The 21,592-nt window shown below is 43.6% G+C and overlaps 1 protein-coding gene across 2 annotated transcripts in view; it reads right to left on the bottom strand.

Annotated features, from left to right (window-relative positions):
* APCDD1 (APC down-regulated 1) overlaps window positions 1–21,592 on the bottom strand; it is a 32,515-nt gene that overhangs the window by 5,900 nt on the left and 5,023 nt on the right. Inside the window, exons 1-3 of one of the 2 annotated variants that reach the window (XR_005103457.1) lie at window positions 16,969–17,295; window positions 15,141–15,672; window positions 537–858 (exon numbers count right to left, since the gene is read on the bottom strand). Coding sequence is in view for 1 of the 2 variants with exons in the window: in XM_037382237.1 (XP_037238134.1) it covers window positions 537–858; window positions 15,141–15,672; window positions 16,969–17,152 (1,038 nt within the window). In the remaining variant the exon portion in view is untranslated. Of the gene's footprint in view, window positions 1–536; window positions 859–15,140; window positions 15,673–16,968; window positions 17,296–21,592 lie in introns of those variants that run through there. The other variant, XM_037382237.1, reaches the window with a different exon arrangement.

Raw genomic sequence — 21,592 nt, forward strand, 5'->3', positions numbered from 1 at the left:
GTACTTGTGGGGCTTCAGTTAGATACATCTAGTCTTCACTGTGGTGGGATTACTCAGAGCTGTCTTTGGGGACATCCTTATTTACTGTAGGGCCCCTTGGAAGCTGATGAAAAGACCCAGGCCGCTACACCTGTCTTTGACAGAAAATGATTTATACCATTGCAGACTTAAAATGCCTTCTGAAGGTGCTTCTTTCTCTCTGTTGAAGGAGCCCTAGGACACAGATCTAATCTTGGCCACTTTGTTTAGATGCTTGAAGTCTGGCCACTGGACTCCAAGACTTTGTGATGTGAAATCTTATTTTTTTGTGCTGTACTTCACGATCTCTGCCTCAAATGAGTATTGCTTCAGCGGTGTGAAATGCTGTGCAGATGTTTAATTTAGCTGGGCACTCACGCAGCGCCTGCAAACTTCCCAATAAATTACTAACTCCTGAAAATGATGGAATGAAATTATCAGCAACCAAATTGTTATGAGCAAACTCTGCTCCGGTCTGTAACTGACCACCTCCGCCCCAGAGTAGCAAGCCACTCTACCTTTGAACACAAACTCCGTGCCGCCCATCACTTTGGATGAGTGCACTCCCCGGCTATAGCGTCCCTTGGCGTAGATGGTGAAGGTGGGGTGCTTGCAGATGGGGTCGGAGTAGTGGTAGTAGTGACCTTCCCAGGTGTTGTTGTTGTCATGGAAGATGAAGTGTCGAGTGAGGAAGAGGACCTCTGGTCGCACCTCACAGCGCTGGCTCACCCATTCTCCATGTAGGCCTATGGTCAGGTCCGCCTTGGGGGGTAAGATGGGAGGATGGTGCTCATCTGACCGGTAGATGATTCTGCATGCGATGCATGTGCGGTCATGGTTCTGAAATGAAGCGGAGAGAAGCTCTTGTTAGGCATTATCTGCGATACAGGGCAATGAATCAGGCTGCCCGTTTCATGCTGAAGTGACACCGGCTCCACATTTTGAGGAATATGTTGTCACTTCTTATCTTGCTAGTGTTCTCCTGCAGGTTCTTATCCTTCAAAGCACCTGAAACAAGGCATCATTTGGTTTTGTATGAATGAGACTGCACAGCAGGAGAGCAGTTAAGATATTAATTCCCTCATCTGCATTTATCTGAAATGAACATTTTAGTTCAGCTTTTTATAGGATCTAGAAAAGGCTGACTTTATCCTTCCAACCATATGAGAATCTGGCAGATGGTAATTTACCGTGGTAGGGACTTGGCAACTCTTGCGTTAGAAATGGGTACATTTACTGAGCTCTTATTTTGCATCTGTCTTCATTTTATTTGTTAACTTTGGGTACTGCAGATAGACACGGGTGTCCTAAAGACACTTTTCATTTTGGGTGGCAGCCTGGGAGAACGGTAACCAGTGATTTTAACCTTTCGCAGCTTTTGTGAGCCCTAACACAAGCTTGTGAAGCGTATGATACGGCTGGCTGCTGCCAGACACAGCGAAAGCTTTATGGCCCTCTTCAGCAGGAATGGGGTGCGTGGTGCCTGCTGGGCCCCACGGTGGCTCACTGCTGTGGGCCAAGCAGCCAAGTACCCCAGCCCCATCTGTGGCCACCAGGGGTGTCTTAAGAGGGGTGTGCAGGCTCTGAGTCCATGGCAGGAGGGGTGGGCATTTCACCCTGAGGCTTCCACCTCCTGACATCAGAAACTGAACTGCAGACACCTGCGCAGTCATTCCTAAGGCTGTTCCTGCCTGTGCAAGGTTTTGTCTTGTTGGCAAAAGAGTTTGACCTCTCACTTTTCAAACTGTATTTTGCATTTTTTCAATGGCAAGAGAGACGGCACCATTAGCTTTTGTCTTTGCTCTGATAAGCCCTTTATGGACTGATTAAGGATTATGAAACTAATTTTTTAGCTCACTTAATTGATGACATATAATTAGATCAAGAAGAATAAATGCTGCCCCACAAGATAAAAGCAGTGTTTTCTGTTTTCCTGGTGCCCGTTTTGGGTTGGCAGTGTGCTGTTTGTTTACATCTCGGGGACCCGATGATGTTGGCTGGTGGCGTACAGAGGGGCAGCGCTCAGAGCTGTCAGCAAGCTTACACTCAAAGTGTAAGGCAAAAGTAGTAAAGGCAAAAGACCACACAGACAGCTTGTGCCTTCATCTTTCAAGGACATTGCTTGATCCTTCCTGGAGAGAGGGGGATGCCTGGGGGGGTTACTCACATCCCCCTTGTTCATGCTGCAAAGTGTTTTCCTGAGGTACTGCACCAAGTTAAGAGCTGAAGCTTTCCACACAGCCATCGGGGAGAGAGATTTATACAAATAATTTTTCCTTGCACCCCTTTCCATCTCCCTTTTCTGAGATCTCTCTGAGCTCCCTCCATAATGTAAATACTCACATTCATCGCTCGTACTTTGAAGTCCGTGTAAGCAGCTATGGAATCAGCATTTCTCCACTCACTGCCTTCAGCTCACGGCACACTTTAAGGGTGACATTTACACAACCTTCATTACTGCCCTGAGTTTCTCCAGTAACATGGCCATAGGTAGCTTCAGAGAATCAACATGCAACTCCCACAATATATCCTTTTTACACATATTAAACAGGGTTTGTATTTGCCCCCACCCCAGGCCAGATAGACACCAAAAATCAGGGAAATCAATGAAAAGTCTACTCTCTTCTACAGCCCTGGGATGTACAGTAATGGTCTATGTGCAAAATAACTATAAATGGAGTAGCTCTGGTTGATCTGAACCAGTGCTGGCCAACAGCCCTGCTTTGAGGAGGAAGGAGGCTGGACTTGGTGACATCCAGAAGGTCTTTCCAACCCAAAACACGTGGTCTTCTGGGAGCGACATGTCAGCATGTTATTGAAGTAGATGCAGTTCTTTCCCATTGTGGAGCTTGCTGACTAATTCTAAGATACTTTTTTTCAGCTAAATTCTGCAAGCAGGTACAAGGGCCATTAGTATCTTAGCGAAAATACAAAGAACATTCAATTGAGTAATTTAACTGCAACTGGTGAAGTTAGCATGGATTTGTGCCATAGTAACAGACAGCAGAGGCTGGTGCAAAACATCTGGTTCTCCTGGACACTGAAAGCACAGATAATGCAGAAGGACTGTGAAACTGAGCCGTCTTCTTGCAGGTTTCAGTTTGGGTTTTCTGATGGTCAAGAGCAGAACCAAGATCCAGTTATGTTTCCTATTTTGCTGTAGATTTCTTGTGTGACTTTCCTGTCACTTTCTATGAAACCTCATTTCATAGAAACACGGACAATTGCAGCTCTTCTGTTTGGGATGGGACTAGTAAGAGGCTAAATAAAGACACTAAGCTGTCAGAAAGCAGACAGAAATGTCAGGGGCCTGGATATGATTAAAAATACAGTAGTAGTAGTAGTAGTAGTAGTAGTAGTAATAATAATAATAATAATAATAATAATAATAATAATAATAATAGTAACTGTACTCTGTACTCCTGGAACAAACATTCAAATAGAATCTGACAGAAGTCCAGTGTCTATCTTCCTCTTGCATACAGTAAAATCTCACCAGGTTTCATCTGCAATCTTTTTTGGGATTTATGAAACCAATCTGTTGAATCCCTAGCTCTCTTCAGAGGATGTCAGTCCTTTTCTCCGGAAAGCAGCCTGGTTTACTGGGCTGTTTGCAGCTCAGGATTGCTGGGGGGCAGATGCCTTATAAATGACTAGGAAATGAGTTGGTGCTGGGGAGAGGTGGAAGCTGCCTTGGCCCATCTTGGGCAGCAGCAGAGCTGCCCCGTTTGTTTCCCTGAAAGAAAACTGTTGGCTGAGATGTGGGATTCTGTTCACTGCCAACCAAAGCACCAAGGAAACACACATTTTTGAAGTGTAATAGAAATAGCACTTTTTCTTCTTGGAGATCAACATGCAAAAGAAGCTGCCGCCGTGTTGCACAGACACCTGCAGTGATCCGGGCCGAGGGGTTGCTCTGTGGAAGATGCTAGTGTCTACCAAGCACTTGTTTATCCAGTGTGGCTGTCCTGCCATCGGGCAGACTGGCGCCACTGCTCCCTGAACGCTTTAAGGGCTAATAATCTGATGATAGTGACTTTATTGCTGTGATTGCCCCACTCACATAAAGTGAAGCAAGAAAGCAAGGAAAAGACAGTGTTAAAAACCTAAACATCACTTATACAAGCTGAATTGGCTAATAGTAGGAGACAATTTCTGCTACAGTCCCTTCTCTATCCAAGTTGAAAGCTTTTATCAGCTCCCAGAGGAGACCCTGGCACAGCAGCATGGTGGTTTGGTTTATATTCACACTTCCCTCTCGGGAGCCTGTCCTCCACAATCAGTTTGTAAGCCAAGGCAATTTAACCTGGGAACCAGTGGTTTCTGTTGCCCTTGTTCAAAATCTGAAGAAAACCAGACAGAAGCCCAGCCCGCTGTCTTCTTGATCGCTCTTGGCTGTTTATGGCATTCCTCCGCTGTTTTTCAGGTCTAGTGGATAGACAAGAAGGAGATCTGTAATCCGTCCTATTTGCAGCTACGTTATATTTTTACTTTTTTGACCAGGAAGGACTATCAAGCATAAATGTTCTTTTTGCTGTTTTTCTAGCAGTGACTTCAGGTGTCTCCTATGACATTAAAAAACAGAAGTATTGAGTCGAGGCTCCAATGCTGGGCAGGGAGCATTATCATAGTTTGATGCCTTCTCCATCATACTGGGAGTGCAGAAGGTGCAGACCAGTAACACCTGCAGCTCCTTAGTCCCTTGGCTGTGGCCAGAGGTAGAGTGGGCAGAAGAAGGTCCATGGACCTCCACGGTGGCAGGAAATTCGTAACTACAGGTGGCCCCTTTCTCCTTATCAGGGGTGGTTTCATGTCTTGAGGCATAAAGAGGAATTACTTCCCAAAACTTACAAAACTCGCGGTGTGACTACTCTGCCTGCCATTACGCTGCGAGTGGAGGTGACTCCTTGGGCAAACTCAAGGAAGGTCCAGGTTAACCCACCGGTAAACTTCACCGTGAATTCTGTGAGTTGTCTGCAGCTCATCTGGCCCTTTGACCTCTGTGGTCCTGACCTGCTGTAACTCTGTGTAGCCCTTCTATTTCTGAATGCCCTGCACCAGCTCTGAAGGCCTGGCCAGCTGCACTGCTAAGGCATGGCCAGCCTGCCTTCCCGATACCGATGGTGTGCCCAGGTGAAGGGGCTGCGGTGAATGGGCATGTTTTTCCAACAAACAGGGAGTGGGACAGGGAGAGGTTGGGGCGGTGAGGATGGAAGCAGAAGTATCCCTTTCACAGCAGCGAGGCATCAGGCTGGCTCAGGCACCTCATACGGCTGTACCCCGAAAGCATCGCCTCCCTGAGACCAGTGCTCAAATCTAAGTCCACAGAAACCTTTCTGTTGGTGTGATACTATCCTTTCACAGAGTCATGAACTTCTTAGTGGAAGAATATGCCACATTTGAACTCCGTCAGTACAATTTTTGTCCAAGCAATGGACAAGGGAAAGATCTAGTTTTGTTATGAGGCAATTTGACTTAATTGTGGAGCAATTTATGTTTAAAAATTGACTGTATTTTTCACTTGCTTTTTTAGGTCAGCTGCTCTTAGCTCTTAATTATACTAGTTGAGGCTTTGCAAATCACTCCCTTTCCATGTGTCTCAGGGAAAGATTATTTTCAAAGACATAGGGAACAGAGAGAGAGGACATTCGAGTCCAAACACGATTAAGTACTCACTAATAAAAAGCTCATTTGGGCATGACATAATCTTAAAAGCAATAAAATGAACAGCGGACAGGATGAACATCTGTTTTATGTTTTGATTACCTTAGGTGTACAACGCAATATTTTTAATAGTGGAGTGTTGCAAGAGGTACTGGCCCCTGAAACAGCTGCTGCCCAGCGACTGGAAGATCCCTTCCTATGGAGGTGCCTCCATGCAGCTCTGCTGTGCCACATCCATGGTGCCCCAACTCCTCGCCCTCCTGGCCGTTTCTTTAAAGTCAATTTCTGCATTAATCCATGAGGCCACGTGGGCTGAAACAAGCCTGAATTTCTGGTTGGAAACTCAGTTCTTGTAGCTGGGAAGAAAATAATTTGTGATCTGATAATTTCTGCCAACATTTTTCCTTATCCATTCCTTGGCTGAAGTGGTAACAGGTCCAGAGAGCTCTGGAAGCCAAGCAGGGAGGTTTCTAATACAGAAAAAAAGCAACCAAGGCTGAGGTTCCTTGATCTTTGTCCCAGTTGCTGTAGATAGTCAGAAGCATAAACCCTCTCAGCAATTTTAAGTTCCACAGGACTCTATGGCTGCCTAGGACTAATTTGCCTCTAATCAAATCACAGTGTTATTTATGGCCCAGGCCAAAAAACTGTCACAGAACTGGGATGCACTCTGAACAATGGTGAAATGAGCTTTGAATAACACCTAGAATGATCTTCTTCTAGCTTGCTTTGAACACCTTTGTACTTCGATGCTGTAGTTACAGAATAAGACATCTACGGACCAAACCCTTTTCAAACTGTACAGAAAATCTACCCTTTCCTTATGGTTCAAGCAGAAGCTGAAATCAATGCTTTACATCAAGGAAAGGATCTGCAGGATGTACTGCAAATTGTATTCAGGGATAAAACAAACAAGCACTAATAGTAAAGAGGAGGCTGAAAATGCAGTTATTTTTCAACTGAACACCTTGTTCAAACAGATTTGCTCTCTCTTCTATCTATCCATTTATTCCTTATATCTTGAAAATGTGTCTGTATTTCAATCAAAAAAATTTAAAAGGCTATTTGTCTGAAACAGCTCAAATTGTAACTGAATCTTTCTCCTGTAGAATTACAATAGATGACTATTCTGATATTTGGCTATTTACATAATGGAAAATTAACATAATTCGAACTATAACGTTACATTTTTTAAGGGAAGATTCATTGCTCAGGCTACTTGGAGTCTGAGAGATGCAGTGCATTCTCAGCAGAACAGACTGAAAAAATAATGTGGTACTTTTCATTAGATTCTTATTTTAAAAAGGATGTAGGAAAATATTTCGTTGAATATACACAGTCTGGAGGAAGAGAAATACAAAGCAAAATTTTGTTTTCTGGTATACAGTTTTTCTCTGAAAAGCAAATGTTTCTCTTTAAAAAATGAGAAAAGCATTTTTAGGGGATATTTTGGTATTTTTAATGGAGAATTTTGACCATTTTCTGAAAGGGTCTTTCTGTCATCTTTTATAGTTGCAAATAGTTGGTATTTTACCAGACCAGACACATTAAGAAGACAAAAGCATAGAAGGCAGTGGTGTGTAGTAAGGTCCTAAACCATCCAAAAATACGGCAGCTCCTGTGATGGGAGACCTGGTGCTGGGGCAGTTGTGGGACTGCTGCTGTTCAGAGCCAACCCGAAGCAAGGGAAAAGCAGGGGACAATTTTGAGAAGCAGTGAACCTGATCCGTTTTCTCAGTAGCAGCTTGATCTACACCTGCCAGGTTGTTAAACTTGCATGAAATTACACAGCAGTTTCCCAAAGTAACTTGGGAAATCATCTCTCCTTCTCTTTTTATCTGGAGCCACTGCACACCAGACACATCCTTCCTACACCACAGCCTGGTTAAGAGATTCAGGTCTCAGCTCTGCCCCAGCAGAACAGAAAAGCACGTGAACGTGGCGGTCGGCTGGGCTGCCTTCGGGCTCCTCACTCTCCTCTTCCTGACCCAGCGATGCTGGTATCGAACCAAAGCCCAGCCCGAAACCCTTGGCAGAGCAGTAGCTTCTTTCTGTAACGCCTCCCTTGGAGCTCAGGACTTTTAGCTTTCACTTTTTATTCAAACCCAGATATTCAATGCGGCTACTCTAAGTACGCCCTTCCCTGCCTGGCCCCTGCACCGCTGCCCACTGGTCTCCCCAGGGGCTGCCACCACCCCCCTGCCCAGTTACAATAATACTATGCCAAAGTCACTTATTTCAAATTTCTGTAGCAATATCCTGCTGATCTGAGCCCCCACGGCTGTGCTGGTGGCTGTAGCGTGGGAAGCTTGTTGGGAAGAGACAGGTTCTCAGCTGATACGGAACCACCTTTGGCCAGCCCTGATTTGCACTAGTTACCGGTGTGTAGCAAGAAGCAGGGCTCATTCATGGCTGGGACAGGAGGACAGGTTGCATCTATATGGTATTGTGAGAAACAAGGGCTAGCAAAAGCCCCTGTGCCCACCTCGGCTCCCTTCTGCACCTTCCCATCCCTGGGAAGGTGCTCCTGACCAAGCTATGAAGCCCACGTGAGGCAGCCCGGGCTCTGGTCGTTCACAAGGTCGGGTTGCTCTTGCATCAGGGGCTTCCCTTTTAGGGTGAGTCCTGTGGCTGGCTTGCCTGACACGTTGGCTATGCAATGTCACTGGATGGGCCACACAGCAGTGGCTGCGTCCATCATGTTACCCCCAGCATATCCTTGTTGCAGGACGACCTGTGGTGAGGGACCAGCCATCGGGTTTCCTCAAGTGCAGCCTCAGGTCTGAAATGTGTGTGCAGCACAGCCCTAACTGGTGGCCCAGTGTCTTGTAGGGTCTAACAGTAACAAAAGCTGGGGTAGGAAACCCCTGCCATGTGAATGCACATACTACCATGAGGGAAAGCACTGAAGAAGAGGGAGAAGAAAAGCCATGCTTTGCAATGATTTCTCACACCTGCCCAAATACCATGTGTCACAGGTATGACCATGCCTGGTCAGGATGCTTTAAACCTCACCACCCAAGAGAACCAGGTGCCAGCTTTTAGTGTTAGTAACTGAGTGCTCCCAGGACGAGTACAAATAGAAACCCTTGGGAGAATGTCAATTCAAGGAAATGCTTCCAACTCGACACAAAAAGTTGGATGACTTTGGCTCACATTGCCAAGGAGCTGAGTCCACAGCAAGGAAACTTCTATGAATTGCTCAGTATAGTATCAAGCTCTGCTCCTCCACCGCTCTAGATAACTGCAGACCAAGACAGCACTTTAACAAATGGCTACAATCTCTCCCCACCACAAGTGATAATTTGCAGGCTTTCCATGACCTCATATGAAGCTGAGTTGGCTAATATGCATTAGGCTGGCTCTGGGGAGTTGACAAGCACGGCTGACACAGTTATAATTCATCCTGCCAAACGGAATGAAGAATAACAAAGATTTAAACTTTAATTAAAAATCTTGAAGCGAGTGAAATGCTGGAGAGAGTGGTAACTCCTTTACAGGGTTGTCAGTTTGGGATTTCTTTTGGTGGGGAACAGAGGTGCTGCAAGCAGGGAGGAGGGTGGAGATATGTTCAGATTTATCTGCAAATGCGTACTATGTATTTCAAGATGTTGAGGAATGGTTTTTATTAACTGCTCCCATGAAGGGAAAGATAGCAAAGGAATCTGAAGGCACTACCATTACACAACTGTCCGATCTACAGTGTTGATTCTGTTGCACAATGCTGCATAAAACTGAAATAAACACAACAGACATGAAATGCAAAAGTCTTCTGATACAAAAATCTGTATCTTTTCTGATACAAAATATTTCAGCCTGGGTAAAAGACAAGAACAAAGAGAAAACCAGCCTTTTTCGCAGGTGAATGTGTTTGTGTGTCATCTATCCAATTAAGATGATACTAATTTATGGTGACATGAACGTTTTGGAAGTATCAACAAAAAAAATTCCTGGAAAACCTGAAGGGACAGCTTCAATGTCCATCTTCAGGAACAGAGTATTCCAAAATAAAGCTGCCTTGTGTGTTTATTATGCCTTTAAAAAGCAACCTATATAGCCCTCTGAACCATATAGCGACATTACCAGCAAGTCCTCCCTCCCCTTTTGCCAAAGATGAAGCAATTGTGTTTAGATGACAACAAGAAGGAAGGTGTTGGTAGCTGAGACACATGTTGAGTTGATCTGAAGGCCTGTGTTTCATTTTGCTAGGCTAAATAATTAATTTTTATCGTTGGTCCTGTATTTGTGTTGGGGCATGCTTTTACTGCAGCTGCAGAACAGACATTGGTAGTTAAATCAACAAAGATGAATAGGGTTTTAAAAGCAACACTTAGCTTTTGAAGGTTCACATGGAGAGTGAAAAGCAACGTTTTGCTTCAGCCCTTGCCTAGCACTAATGCTAGTGCAGGCAGTGAGCGCAGAGTGGAGCACGCTTCTGCAAGGCCACAGCCAACAGTGCTGCCCAGCATGGTGAGGACCAGCCTCAGCCGGAAGCCGTTTGCTTCTCTTATCTCTGCAGGGCATCATCACATGCGCTGCTAGTGTTCGTAAGCCTGGAATTAACCTATTTGAACATTCTTCTGAATATTCTTTCTTTGCTTCCCCTCACAACTTCCCTAACCAAGAGTCTTCTACAAGTAATAACGAGCAAAAGAAACCCTTCAAGCATTGGCTTAATTTAAAAGTCTAGTGGTGCTACTCTGACAAGCAAAGGAGTTTTGTCCTCCAAAATTACACTCTTCGGTTAAGATAATGTTTTGCATATTCCTCTGAGGTGCTTCACATGTTTAACATCTATTTATTAAGTTATGTTCTCATTTCCCTGGGAGCTCCTCAAGTACATAGCATTCCCCTATAGATGAAGTCACTGAGTTTCAATAAAATGAAGAATCAATTCTTGAAAAGCAGAAAAAACTTTGTTGTTTCACTGTCTGCCTAAAGGAAAGCCCAGGCAGCAGACTCCACATGTTGATTCTGTATTAGCTGCAAATGCCAGGTGCTGCTGGGAGTCAGCTCCCAGCGGCAAATAAACCTGTAACAAAGAATTGATCCACTGGAACTGTGTTTTCAAGGGAAAATATCTTACTGAAGGTCTGCGGCCAGCAAATGTTTGAACATGGCAAAGGCAGAAGGAAGGCTATCCTGGTAAGTTTTAGGCTTCCTGTGATGTTCCAGACCACTCCAGCCTTATTCCTAAATAATGGTCTAACTAGAATGACCTGTCATCACAGCCCTGCTCTGGTCTTTCCCACTACTCTGTCAGGCGATAAAATAGCACAAGGAATTCTTTGTTTACAAAGCCCTATTGCTAGGCAATTACGTGTGAAATAAGTGTCCCAGTATTGCTGTTGTAGACATTTCCTGTAGTTTTAGAGCAGATATCTCTGAAAACATCTTCTGCCCTTCTGCACAGTGAACGAATACTGCATTCAAGCCTTCCTTCATGCTCCAAGCCCCTGTATGCATTCATAAATAAGGTGTGATTTTGCAACCAATCAGCCAGGCTCTTTGGTGTTGTCCTAATCGGGAATATTTTGTGTAATATACGTGATGATGGCCAAGTTCCCCCATCCTTGCCCTTTCCACCCATGTGCTCTCACATGCTGGTTAAAGAAGTTGCATGTGCAATAGCTTGAACCCCTTATCAACTCATAATGTCAAGAGACATCAAAGATGTTCAGGCCCGTTCATCGGCTAGTCTTAACTGATATCTTGAGTAAGGCTAGAGGACTGCTACGATAAATCTATACAGTGACTCATTCATCAGCTGCACCGGGAAACTTCCATTTTACAGAAGGAATTTGTTTAAGGTATGCTGTTATCTATGAGAATTCATAAACCCTTAAGAGATGACATATTATATATTTTTAAAAGCTCCCTGATTATATATGAACACTTGAGATACAGTAATCTGTGAATTTATTCAGATTTGTAGCTCAGCATAAAGTTGTCTGGTTTTTGGACAGCCCTTTTGATTTACCATCCTGTGGTGAAATCGCTGCAGGAATTTGGAGAAGGTCCAATTCTATTTGTTTAAAGTCCTGATCATGTGGCTTTGGCATTCCTAACATATCCAGCAATCATTTGCTTTTAATTACCATTCATTTCAACCACATAAGTAATGAATGTGGCTACCACATCCAACTTACAGGCTGTGTAAACTCTTGAGCTGGGTGGAACTTTCTTCTATATAGAGGCTTAACTATAAATTTAACACAAAATGTGAATCCTCTTAACTTATTTTAGGCAGGCCTTTATAAGTTTAAAATAAAAATAAATAAAAAGGAAATGAAAAAAGCCTTAAATGAAGGATTCCACACAATACACCTGATTCACTTCAGAAGCAATTTCCTGGCCTCCCCAGCCTCTTAGTATGACTGTAGAAACCTTAAAAAAACAAGTTGATTTAGCGTTTCTATTTATTCATGGTGTCCAGTTTCCAGAGGAGTCTGTTACTTGTAGTTTTAAACTCAATTTAGCATTTAAACTCATTTTCAGCTGGGTCCCAGTGGAGCAACAATTAGAAAAGGAAAAGAGTTCAAAGAAGAAGGGTTATAACCTTTCAACGGTATGTTTGACTGGACTTTAAAAAAAAAGCATCTCTGTTACTGTTCTTCTTACATTTGGCGAACACTAGGTCAGATGGCTGGGTTGATAACCTGTTGGCATAGAGAACTTCATGGTTAGGTACAAACCAACACCCAGGAGTCTTTCATGGCAGCTGAAGCAAAGGTTCGGTTTTTTAAGGCTATTTTTATTTATATTGTGCTGAAAGCCAGTATCAGCAGGCCCAGCTTCTCTTGAGAAAAAAGAAATCTCACATCAAATCTATGCAAGAGGAACCTACCAAAAACCACAAAGACGAGCTGCAAAGTTGTGCTGTTGCAGCTTAAAACTTGTGTTAAACCTACATATCTTTTGCTGTTGAAGGCTCCAGTTGAGAGTGGTGTCCCAGCAGCCCAGATGCTGTATATATATACACATTGTAGGAGCCAAGGGGACCATGCAGACAACAGCTGGAGGAGGAACAGAGGTAATGTGACTTGTCAGAAGTCATAACTGCCCAAACTGGGAGTTGAGCAGTGACCTGCAAGTCAGGACCCGGGCCTCCACTTATTAAACTACAGTGGTTTCACCCTGGAGAGCTGGAATCCATACGTATTTTCGTGTACTCAAAGTTAAGCTTTGCTTTATCAAGTAACAGTACTTTCTGTAGCCCATAGTACTGTTACGAACAAGCTTCCAGTGTCATAATTTAGCCTCAAGATCCAGCTCCTGCCAAGACCTGGCTACCAACAAATGCATTTGGAAGCACTGTACTCCATGAATACCAATGGAGAACTAGTTGGCTTGTTTGCTTTTCCTCTCCCCCTGTCCTTGCAACTCCATGATGTGGAAGCCTCCCCTGGGACCCACACTGCAGGCGCTCCCCGATCGGAGCGCACGGGTACCCGCAGGCAGCACCTGCATGTCTGGACATGTGGGACTGAGGGATAACAGCATGCAGGGTGACTCAGGCAGGCGGGCTGAAGCTGCTCTTATCTTCCACATAGTGATGTTACCCACTCAGGTCAGAATGGATCGGATCACGCCTGAAATAATGGTCTTTGTGAACATAAATGAGAGTTTCCGTGCTCTCACAGTTGATTTAGCTAACCTGGCTCAAGAAACCGACCTCTTATGCAAGATTTCACCCCTTAAATTTTAGCATTATATTTTAGAGGGAAAAAGTGATGCTACAGTAGCAGAAGAAACGGGCAGGAAATTTGTTACCCGTGTGTACCAGTGTGTCCTAAAATTACAGCAGACCCGGACAAAAATCTTATTTTTATAAAGCTGGTTGGTAGTACAGCTGATCACTCTGACAGTAATGAAATTGCTACAAGGTGGAAGCATAAGCATTTACTATGTTATGTACCAGTCCATAATAAGACAACTAGATTTGACCAGAAAAAAATAATCAGCTAGGGTAAATTAAATGAAGATTTTTGTCTCTGTTTTATGTGGTCAGAAAAACACCTAAGATATTTTCTAGAATGTATACAACATATAGGTGGTGTCAGATAATTTGTACCTATAGACACCTGCAAGGAAGACATTTAGGAAAGAACCCTCACTCCCAAATAAGCAAAGAGAAATTCAATGCACTTGTTTGAATTAATAAAAGAAAAGTAAAATTTTAATGAGGAACGTGCTGTGGTTCATCTGCTGCTGCTGAAACTCTCTGTTTTAGGAAGATATGTTTTAAAAGAATATGCAAATTTGTACTTGGTCACTTGAAAAGAGCATAAGAATGACAGAAATGACAACAGCTTTCATACAGAGACACAGTTGACTCTAGATTAAATTACCCCTCTGCCAGGCTATTAAGGCAACTAAAGGCAGACCACATGAGGTCCTGAACTATTGAAATTTGATGTTCACAGGAGGCAGATGCAATCCAGGGCAGACAGTTTTGAATGGCAGGGAAAGCCCATGCTTTCTCATCAGAACTCTCCCTTCCCCTGTTGTGTTTCCCGCTATTGTCAATAAGCCATAGCTGATTTTTTAATTGGTTGCAATGAGATTATTAAAAATGGTCATATCCCATTAGCTAGGAGTGATGCTGTGGCAAGCGCTCAGTGGGAGCACACCGACGGCAGCAGCACCTGGCAGTGTGGTTCCAGTTGCTGCCTGCCTTGGAAATGTCACCGGGAAAGATCTAGAGACAGCCGTCCTGCTACAGGCCATCAGCGTCTACTCTTCCTGTTTGATTTTTATTTAGCTTACTATGGTTTGATCGGTTCCCAACAAAGCTGAGGGCACTTTAAGGCCCCTTTGAAAACGGAATTATCAAATAGAATTAGGGCCCCATTCAAAATTCACCTGTTTTTCATTTCATTAATGTGTGTGCCTGCGTCTGGATCCATGACCTGCACAGCCCATCAGTTTTTTCCCCTTCATGTTGCCCCTTTCATGTGTCTACCTTACAATTTCCTCTTTTTCTTTTCAGGTTATTGATCACCCAACTTCCATATGCTGACATGGTTTAATTTCCTTTCTCCCTGGCACCCCTGCAGCTATACAAACATACACAAACTCTTTCTCTTCTCCTTTCTCAGTCCTGTATGAAACTTTCTTCTCAGCTGCCAGCCCACAGCTCTGGTCCCAGCCAGCCACTCCCACCTCTGCATACAAGCCTTCCATCTTTGGCGTGGCCTTTATGGACCTTAGCTCATCAGACTACTTTTTGCATATTTGATGCAGTCACATAAACCACAGCAAAGTTACTATTCTCACAGAATACATTCTGTGATCTTTTGTTAACTGGCTGCATCACCTGTAAGGCTGCAGTTGACCTCTTATATTAGAAGCACATCTGCACTTTAGGTTACGCTACTGCACTGACTCAGAATAGCCGAATAACGTGAGCTTTGTCACTAGTATCTTAAAAAGAGGTCATATATACACACACATACCTTGGCATTTTGAAGAGGAGGTTGGTAACTAGAGGGCCGGTAGTACCTCCTCTGGGTAGCATCAGTATGAATGTCTCCGAGAAATAGCTCCTCCACAAGGTGGTCTAAATTGTGGTGCAGGTACTGCTTCTCCACGCGGATCAGCTGCAGTTCATGCATGGCGAAATTCAGAGCTTTGGTGCATTCACAGCCATTATCTTCTCTCAGCAAATCGTAGCTCACATCTTGCTCCCAGGGACTATCTTCTGGTATAAATCCAGGACATGTATGGTTCACCAACTCACTTAATTTTTTGGCTATTGCATCATTGTGGCTTATGATCTGTATGCTGCGTAGCTGATAATCAGCTTCAGTACCCCCTCGGATGATCCAGGATGCTTGGCGGAGTCGAATTTTGCCACGTATAACTAATGTGTAGATAGGATTTGTGCAGCGATTGCCACCGTAATAAAACTGATAGGCCTTAAATGTATTATTGTGGTAGAACCTGTAAGATCTTGTGATGAACTCTGGGCCTGCTCTAACTTCACAGCTGTGGGAAGACAGAAAGTGATAGAAACAAAATTTTAGCAAGGTGACACATCATGTACACTACAGGTAATGAAACTGAGCAAACTCACATGAGTCCACAGAGACACTTGGGTGCTAATGTCCCACTGGCATGAATGGGAGTAAATAGGAACTTGGCACCTGTGGCCTGCCAATTAACCAACAGCTTCCTCTGATGTTATGCTGTTGTTAATACACTGCTTCATGGTGATCATATTGAGGGCTTGATCTTTGAAGGTTTAAATACTTTTTGTCTAGGGACCACCATGCAACTCCATTCTTCTCTGAAAAAAAGTAGTGGCTTATCAAACATCTATTCTTTGCTTTTGCACGATAGATTTAGTGAAAGGACTGATGACATCAGAAAGCAAAATCCCAAATGTCTGCACAACAGTACAAAGCACCGACATCTATGCTACTGTAGAAACTTCTCAGTGGAGTTCCACCAGTTCTGGTCTGCAGAGGACGTGCAGGATTGTGTCCTCAGCTTTTCCTCTTAAAATTTCAACAGGAGTGGCAGTTAATAGAAACCTCTGACCTTTAACACAAAATTTCAATTTGGCTTGAATTTGGACCATGCAATATTCAGGTTTTGTGGGTTTTTTTTCCCCCGAAGTCAATGACAGTTAAATTCCACTTCCTGTAGAAAGTCCTTCTGTGCCTTCAAGCTTGTCCCCGTTTTCACATCCCCTCTCCTTAACATAAATATACTCCTTTCTGTTAAAAAAACCCCGTCTGTCCTACTACAAGTCACTTCAAATAGCCACGTGAATATTGCCTGCTGAAACACAGAAAGCAAAATAGCTCTCTGAATTGCAAGTCATCGTGTATAGAGAGTAACAAACTTGTGAAATACAGCTTCTTCATTTCTTTTGCTAATAAAACCTGTGCTAGACACATGCTCTGAAAACAAGGACCTATTCAATGGATCTAATGCATGCAGTCAAAGATGTTATGTTTGAATAAGCATCCAAGTTTTGGCAACTTGTTGGGCTCCTTCCTATTCAAAGAGAGATTTAAAGATATTTCACAGCATGCTGTTTAAAATCCAAACTATGAATTGATTTATCAAGGCAGCTTTATAGCACGCTATTCTAAAGTACATAATGCCCCACCTTCTTCTTTTATGCATGAACATATAGAAAGCAGCTGGAATCTAGAGCATCACCATATTGAAGAAAATATTTCCCCTGCTGCTTAAAGTGGGAATATTCATACTTCCACCTCTGCTTCCTTGCCCTCTTCTCTTCCACATATATCTTGTTTTATCTTTTCTTACCCAGTAGAGACCCAGTGTCCCTCAATATTGGGAGGCATCTGCACAGTGATCCGGGCTCCATTGTGAAGGTGTTTCAGCATATGGTGACACTGTGACTCCTTGAAAGCCCTCCATGCACTCTTCTCCAAGGATCGAGGGTGGGACCTGCTGTCCGGGTGAAGAAGAGCAGAACCTTCTCCCAGCCCTGTGGCAGAAAAGTGTAAATAATCATAAGACCCTGCTGAGACGGGCTTCAACACAATAAAGGAGACTGTGAACATCTTGTGTACAGTGACACTTGTTTGCACTGTTATGTGTCTGGGAAAGTACTGTTTATGTGTCTTTTCTTGTCTGGGGAAAAAAAAATAATTTGGAAAGCTATTCTCCTCTGTAAGCCCACTAATAATCCATTAAATAAATTTGCTTCATGAAATATACTGGGAAAAAGGGCTTGAACCAGAGCTGCAATTCCACACCCAGGAAACGTGGCTCTGAACCTGAATTTTACAGACACCTCTATAATCTCTGGTCAGAACAATCAAAAACCTGGACCTTGAAACTTTTAGAAAGTTGCATCCAGATCCGGACATAAACTTTGCGGTTTCAGCCCACCTCTAATTTGGACGCTTCTATAATAAACTTGCAAATAAAGACTACACTTTAAAGCCAAGGGAAAACAGATACTAAAAGCAAAGCCTCTACACACAGGAAGCCTCTGTGATGACTGAGGTGGTCAATTAAAGGCAGATTCTGCTATTTCTATTTTAAAGGGGAAAAGGAATTTCAAAAGCTAATTTTATCTCCAGCACACAGTAATTTTGGTTTCTAGTAATGTATACATACAAAACCCACCAGCGTTCTCTTTACACAATATTAATTGAACAAAATGAATACATAGCTTCAGAAGGAATGTGTCTTTACTTTTTCAGGCACAGCCTGCTCTTAGATATGTTGGAAAACATGGATCAAAAGAAAAACACACATCTAGAGGTTAGGAGGTGATAAACACGAACCTGACATAATGGGTTGGAAACGGTATTACTTTGCCAGAAGGAATTTAAGAACCAGCAGGCTAGAAAACAAATATGGGGTGGTGTGGAGGGGCCGGTCGTGTGCCTGGGAAGTCGGGGTGGCCATATCAGGAGAGGGATGTCTTGCTAACACGTGCTCCCAGGGGCAAGGTCTAGGTTCACTCCCATCTTTTCTGGTGCCCTCTTTGCTGACTCGACTCAGGAAATGAGCTCTTGGGGATCACCAGTGCATGGTGCAACCCTGCACCATGCTGAGCTGCCTAACACAGGACCCTTTGTAACGCTTTATTCCCCAGGCCCCGTCTAACACTGAGGCACATGTCTGGGCAGTGCACAGAATCGCTACAGAAGTTACAGGAAAATCCGTATTATTTGGTTTTAGGTGGACAATATTTCAAAACTTTGCTGTTTCCTATTGCAAAAAAGAAAATGGTGTCAGTGATTCATTATGTTGTCTAGGTCTTAGATCTTCTGGAAGAAACTTGGACTTCCCAGGTGTTACACCTGGAAAAATGTCATTGCTAAAAATACAAATACATGTCAACCAATTAAAAATAGCTAAACAAAGGCAAGGACTTATGTAGTAGGCATACTAAAGAATGATCAGAAGAAATACAATAAATACCTGAATGTAAACAGTGCTCACTTGAGAATGATCTCAAGATTTAATGAGGTTAATAAACACAACCTTGCAAAGTCTTTATTGGAAAATCTGGCAGCTTTGTTGCAGGTTACAAACAATTCTTCAATGTGAATGAGAATTTATGGCCTTTCTGTCTAAAGGGTAATAAATACTAGAGATGCTTTGATATTTGAGCATGCTGTCTGAGACGCCCTTAAAGGAGACTGATTTTCAGGGGGTGAACACTCCTCGCCTTCTGGAAGTCAAGGCTTTCAGGCATTTCTGTGATGCTGAGCAGTCACTCGTGTTAGCGCCAAACAATTCCCGTTCTGCAGCCAGAAAAGGCTTGACTGCTTCAGAAATGGCATGGCCACAACAGGGTGATGCTCTGCTTGAGCCGACTACAACTTTGGAGAGGCAGAATTTACTAGGTAAGGTCAGTGCCTCACGTATGTGACGTTACAGCCCCCGGGGCTGAAGCCAGCATCTCTGCACAGCAGCTCTGTGCTGTGCTGTGCCTGCAGCTCACCGCACCTGGAGCAGCACTTGACTCTCTCAAAAACTTGGGCTTGTTTGGGTTTTCTGAAACCTTGTGGGTATGGGGTGGATATCACAGGCCTTCACACCACCAGCAGAACAAGTTCACCCAGGTACAGGTGAACTTACCAGTATACTTATTTTCATCATTCTGAACCACAGCTAGTGACTGAGAGTGACCTTTTAGCACCCTTCTCCATCTCCAAGTCTCCACACACTCAAAAAGCCCCCATTACTTCAGCACCTCATTCTGAAATGGAGCGAGTGCTCCTGTCCATAGGCTCGGAACATCTTTTGGGTCAGAAGTGACACCTCCTGCAAGGTACCTGGTAGAGGCTGTAGCCATCAGTATTAACTTTCAACAGAAATGTCGCTGTTAGAATGTGTCCTGCATACAAATTATCTCACACTGAAAAAGCCTTTGAAAATTTACATTTCCACTTGAAGTTGTCAAGTGTTTGAAACCTGCCATCAAGAGGAGGTTTTGAAATGGTTCAAGTGACTATTTCCAAAGTGTATTTATTATACCACTTGCTTTTAAACAGTTGTATTTTTGCCTAGCTCATGTCATATGATTCATGAATACAGATGCACTTAAAAATGAATCATTTATTCATTTAAACATACTTGGGCATTTAATTTCTCCAAGCAAAAATCCTTCTGTGGGTGGCTACCATCTTGTTTGTGCACATATCAAGCGAGAAAATGCAGTAACCACATTATGCATTCCCAGTTATTCCCTGGAGGAAATAATGAAGAGGCTTTTGAACAGAAGCCAAACTTTATGTGGTATTACACAGTGTCTTTTCTTTGATATAGTTCAAAAGCCACTGGGTCCCCACTCTCTCTGTCACATGTATGTAGTTCTGTCTGCAACTTGCAAATGACCAACCATAACCAGTGAATGGAAGGGAGATCTGCTTCAATAGCCCCAGAAATCTGTACCTGCAAAGAGGGTGTTTGTTTGGGACTCTATCCACCCAACTGTGACAAATGAGGGCATGAACAAGCTTAGGTAATCAAGACAGGCATGAGAAGGTAAGGACGGCTGCAGAGACAGCGGAAGGGATGTAGAAATACACACATGCTAGGCAATATCACGTAAGTAGGACAGGAATATCTGAATATCAATTACAGTATAAAATCAAAAGGCAGCGATGGGACCTTTACCTATGTTTGTGTTGCTGGGGTTAGGAAATAATTTAGCACAGCCTTCTTCCTTACCAAGTAATCGTTTCAATGCTTTTGTATTTACTGACATATGCCTGTACATACAACTAGTGTGCAGAGGAGCCTTAACTTCCCCTTATCCCGTCTGAAGATCAAACACCAAGAGCGGCGATACGCTTCCCACGCAGGGCAGTAAGCCGCACGCTGCCTTCCCGTGCTTCTGCTCTCAGCAGGTGCTCAGGGGCAGCGCAGTGTCCCCCTGCTCCACCCGAGTGGTGCACAACCAAGTGTCCTGCAAAGCTGAGGTCCTGCAGGGATGATGTCACTAATTGTGAAAGATCTATTTGGCCATGTTAAACGGGATGCTGCTGGAAGGCTCGAGGTAAAATATGTGCTTTCAGGAAACTGGGAAAAGAATTTCATGGCTCTTTAAAAGCCCACTTTGGAGCCTAGACACAGTTGCAACATAGTTGGAGACACAACATTCATTCAAGGAGATCCAAGTCTGCTACTCTCTACAGCGCAGACAGATGGTAGGTTTCAATACCTCCAGGACACGCCATGGAAGAATCTCAGACTCTCTCTGACTGACTGCCTTTTAAATGCTGGGGTATTATGAAAGGAATCTTACCCACTTGTTAAAAAATAAAAATAAAATCCACCATGTTATTACTCAAAAGTGTGACAGACTTCAAACAAAAAACTATCTTTGTATGAGACTAACAGCAGTAATCCTGTGAAGCCTCTGGTCGGCTTTCACTTTAGCAACACCACAACCAGAGGTTGTAAGATTGTATCACCCACCCCACACCAGCTGTTTACACAAAGGAGCAAGTCCAAAAAGGAGAAGGAAAATTCCAGAATCCATCAGAAATGCCAGCTGGAAAAGCAAAGCAAAACAAATGCATTTTCCGATGAGTTGCTCTCCAAGTTCTCTTTCATAATCAAGCCCTAGCAGCGTGGATCACAGTTTCAGCATCAAACTAACTGAAAATAGTGTAAGAGGTGCTACAGCTAGCTGGGGATCCCTGCCCAGGCCCTCACACATTACACTTTACAGGGGAAGATGTAACATCCAAGTGGGAAGGTGGAGGTCTGCACAGCTGCTGCTCCAGTAGGATGGATAGAGGCACGCACCACAACAGACAGAGGAGGACTGCAGGCTCTCAGATTCACCTATAAACCTGCGTCTGACGTGGGAACAACCATCCAAGATAAAATAATTGTTATGGGAAGATAGGTTACTTTCAAGTTCTTCAAAGATTTCTGCATGTAGCTGCGAGTA

Source organism: Falco rusticolus, chromosome 3, assembly GCF_015220075.1.
Source record: "Falco rusticolus isolate bFalRus1 chromosome 3, bFalRus1.pri, whole genome shotgun sequence".
NCBI lineage: Eukaryota > Metazoa > Chordata > Aves > Falconiformes > Falconidae > Falco > Falco rusticolus.